The sequence below is a fragment of the Nicotiana tomentosiformis genome, chromosome 11, assembly GCF_000390325.3.
Source record: "Nicotiana tomentosiformis chromosome 11, ASM39032v3, whole genome shotgun sequence".
Classification (NCBI taxonomy): Eukaryota; Viridiplantae; Streptophyta; class Magnoliopsida; order Solanales; family Solanaceae; genus Nicotiana; species Nicotiana tomentosiformis.
In genome coordinates this window covers 126700537-126704303 of record NC_090822.1, presented here as the reverse complement: position 1 = coordinate 126704303, position 3767 = coordinate 126700537, and the positions used below count along the sequence as shown (strand labels likewise).

The window sequence follows — 3767 nt, the reverse complement described above, 5'->3', positions numbered from 1 at the left end:
TTGTTGATATATTTGGTTGAGGTCCCGGGGGCCTCGGGTGAGTTTCGGACGGTAGCAGATACAATTCGGACTTAAGGAAATGATGGAACTGCTGCCTACTAGTGTGATCGCACCTGCGAAGCTTTTGATCGCAAGTGCGAAGCTGCGACCATACCAATTTTACTCAAATTCGATAACAAAATCCCATTCGAAATTTCAAAATTCTCGTCCAACAACTCTTTCTCATTTTCACCAAATTTTCATCTCAAAACACTAATTAAATGATGAAAACAATGATATATTTGTGTATATTGACTAAATTCGAGTTAAAATCACTTATCCCGATGTTTTTCCTTAAGAATCTCTCAAACATCGCCTCTCCCGAAGCTCCAATTTGTCAAAAATGGAAAACAATGGGACGAAACCCCCGTTTGGTAACTTAAAGTTTCTGCCCAGACCTGACCTCGATTACATGGACTTGATTTTTCAAGACCTCAATTGTTCATGACCTCGATTTTTCATGACCTCGATTTTTTCGGACCTCAATTTTCAGGACCTCGATTTGTCCTTTCTCTCCCTATACTATTCGATCAATAGCCTAACAAGGTGGATAGCTTCTGTAGTCGAACGCCCCGGCATAGACCCAAACTGGTTCTCAGAAATAGACACACTCCCTCTCTTCCTTAGCTCTGCCACTCTCTCCCAGACTTTCATAGTATGGCTAAGCAGCTTGATACCCCGATAGTTATTGCAATTTTGGATATCACCCTTGTTCTTGTATACATGAACCATCGTGCTCCACCTCCACTCTTCGAGCATCTTCTCCATTCTAAAAATGACATTAAATATCCTACTGAGCCACTCAAGCCTGCCTCACCCGCACTCTTCCAAAACTCCACCGGGATTTCATCCGTCCCGGTCGCTTTGCCCCTACTCATCTTATACATAGCCCTCTCAACTTCATCAATTCTAATCCGCTTACAATACCCAAAGTCACAATGACTCCCGAATAGTTTTAAATCACCTAGTACAATGCTTCTGTCCCCTCCTCGTTCAAGAGACTATAGAAGTAGGTCTGCCATCTCCAATGGATAAGCCCCTCATCCAACACAACTCTACCTTCTTCGTCCTTAATGCGCTTTACTTAGTCCAAGTCACGCGCCTTCCTTTCTCGTGCCTTGGCTAACCTGAACAACCTATTATCCCTACCTCGGTCCTCGAGTTCCTCATATAAACGACTAAAAGTTATAGTCATGGCCGCCGTAACTGCTAGCTTTGCATCTTTCTTAGCCAACTTATAATGCTCCCTACTCGCTCTCTTCTCCTCCTCGTCTACACTTTCCACTAGCCTCAAATACAATGAATTCTTGGATTCCACTTTTCCTTGTACCTCTCCATTCTACCACCAGTATCCCTTGTGACCACCAGAGTAAGCCTTTAATACCCCTAATACCTCTCTCGCAGCTTCCCTAATGCACTGCACAGTCGTGGTCCACATAGCGCATGCTTCCCCACTACTCCTCCAAGCCCCCATAGTCACCAGCTTGACCCGCAATTCCTGCGCTTTAGTTTCCGTCAAGGCTCCCCACTTGACCCTATGTTGACTATATATTTCCCTCTTCCTTCTCTTCCTTGTGATCTCAAGGTCCATGATAAGGAGTCTATGAAGGGTCGAGAGGTTCTCACTCGGGATGACCTGGAAATCCGTGCAAAGTCCTCTATTAGACTTCGTGTAGAGTAAATAACCAATCTGAACCTCGGTCACCAAACTCCGAAAGGTGACCAAGTGCTCTCTCTTCTTCGGGAAAGTCGAGTTTGTTATCACCAAATCATATGATCTAGCAATATCCAGTAGAGACGTTCCTCCTCCGTTTCTTTCTCCAAAACCAAAGCCACCATGCACATCATCATACCCCCCCCCCCAGACGTCGCTCCAATGTGGCCGTTGAAATCTCCTCATATAAAAAGCTTCTCGGTATGCAGGATAGCACACACTATCTCATTCAAATCCTCCCAGAAATGCCTCTTGACTTCCTCATCCAAGCCTGCTTGGAGTGTGTACGCATTGATTATGTTCAAAATAAAACCTCCAACAACTAGCTTAATAGTCATCAGTCTGTCATTCACCCTCCTAACCTCCACCACTAGTTCACGGAGGTCTTTATCAACCAAAATACCTACCCCGTTCCTGCCCCCACCCTCCCAGAATACCAAAGTTTGAAACTGCTCACATCCAACACCTTATCTCCTATCCACCTAGTCTCATGTACACAAGCTATATTAATCTTCCTTTTCTCGAGAATCTTTGCTAACTCTACGTTAGGTTTAAGCTTGGGTAGTGGGTGAGTGGGAAATGTAGGAAAATTAAAATATTTGAATTTCCCTCCTTGTCAAAGGGACATTGTCCCATATTGGAGGAAAAAAAGACTTTTCATGGGTATATATATAATTGATTGATTGATTAATCCTTTTGGACAAAATTTCTTTAATATTTAATAAAATATTAATTAGATATCCAACCCGAACCGGATCCATGCGCGACCCGATTCACTTTCTTCCCGAATTTTTATTTAAATTTCCCTCCTATTTTTAAGTGACTGTTCTGAAGAGTTGTGAACTTTCAGAAACAGTACTTCCATTGGCTATAAATTTGTTTGATTCCTCAGATTTTTCCTTACGAATTTTCTGAACTTCAAGACTTCTTCTTCTTCTGCACAAATCTATTCCAGTGTGATTTACAACCATTAAATGGTTCATAGTTCATTAGAGTTTTTGGTACCAATACACTGGTGAGTAAAATCGTTCTATCCTAGGAGGATAATATTCCAGCATCTCGGGTACTTGAGGTAAATAATTTCCTTAAGGACACACTGTGCATTCAGTGGGCTCGATTTATTCCGAAATTATTTTTAGATATTATTTCGACATTTTGTGCTACTAACTTTCTGTTTCTGTTTCTATTTCAGAAAGTTTATTATTTTTTATTATTTATTACAGTAATACAGATTGATATAACAATCTTAAGGAAATTAGTTTATTGTATCCTCTATTCTGCTTTTTGGAGTTAAAACCTGTGTGGTTTTCTACTACTTCTGAATTTTTCTATTCTGATTTGAAGATATAAAAACTTCATCGGAGTATTAAAATTCAGAAATAATTTGAAAAACATAAAAACTTCTTTGTTTACTGTGAAACAATATATATAAAAATTTCGGTTTTTATTTATTAAACATATTGTTTATCGTTCATTACAATACTGTTTACTATTCTATTTTTGCCATTAATTGAACTCTTCTATTATTGACAGTGAGAAATGGCAATTGATAATGAAAATTCTTCTACGACTGTTGCGGCAACAACGATAGCCTCGTCAAGACGAACTGTTGTTCCATCGGCCGACAAACCAGGTAAATTTTCTAGAGCCAACTTCAAAGGATGATAGCAAAGGGTGTTCTTCTAGAATACCATACTTGGTATGCAGAAATTCACCAATAAAGAACCTCTATTGCCTACCGCGGACATGCTGGATAACAAGAAATTTATGATTGTTGAGGCGTGGAAATAGGCAGATTTTCTTTGCAAAGGCTATATCTTAAGTGCTTTAGAGGATGACTTGTACAATGTCTACAGTGCTATGAATAATTCGAAATAATTATGAGACGCACTTGAGAAGAAGTACAAGACTGAAGATACATGCTTGAAGAAGTTTGTGGTTGCCAAGTTTCTAGATTATAAAATGATAGACAGCAAAACCGTTGGAACCCAAGTGCAAAAGCTTTAACTTATTT

The 3767-nt window shown here is 39.9% G+C and overlaps 1 protein-coding gene across 1 annotated transcript; it reads right to left on the bottom strand.

Annotated features, from left to right (window-relative positions):
- Nucleotides 1-1123: 1123 nt before the first annotated feature.
- On the bottom strand, nt 1124-1630 carry LOC138902136 (uncharacterized). Its single transcript, XM_070189955.1, has 2 exons — nt 1433-1630; nt 1124-1378 (listed from the first exon to the last, which is right to left on the bottom strand). The coding sequence occupies exons 1-2, from the start codon at nt 1628-1630 to the stop codon at nt 1124-1126; spliced, it is 453 nt and encodes a 150-aa protein (XP_070046056.1).
- Between the last annotated feature and the right edge of the window lie 2137 nt (nt 1631-3767).

What these genes read in the sequence shown, in the direction of transcription:
- LOC138902136 (XM_070189955.1), bottom strand. Translation starts at nt 1,630, where the DNA reads ATGGACCTTGAGATCACAAGGAAGAGAAGGAAGAGGGAAATATATAGT. An exon ending in TTAGGGAAGCTGCGAGAGAG is followed by an intron (nt 1,379 to 1,432) that starts GTATTAGGGGTA and finishes TACTGGTGGTAG; the next exon opens with AATGGAGAGGTACAAGGAAA.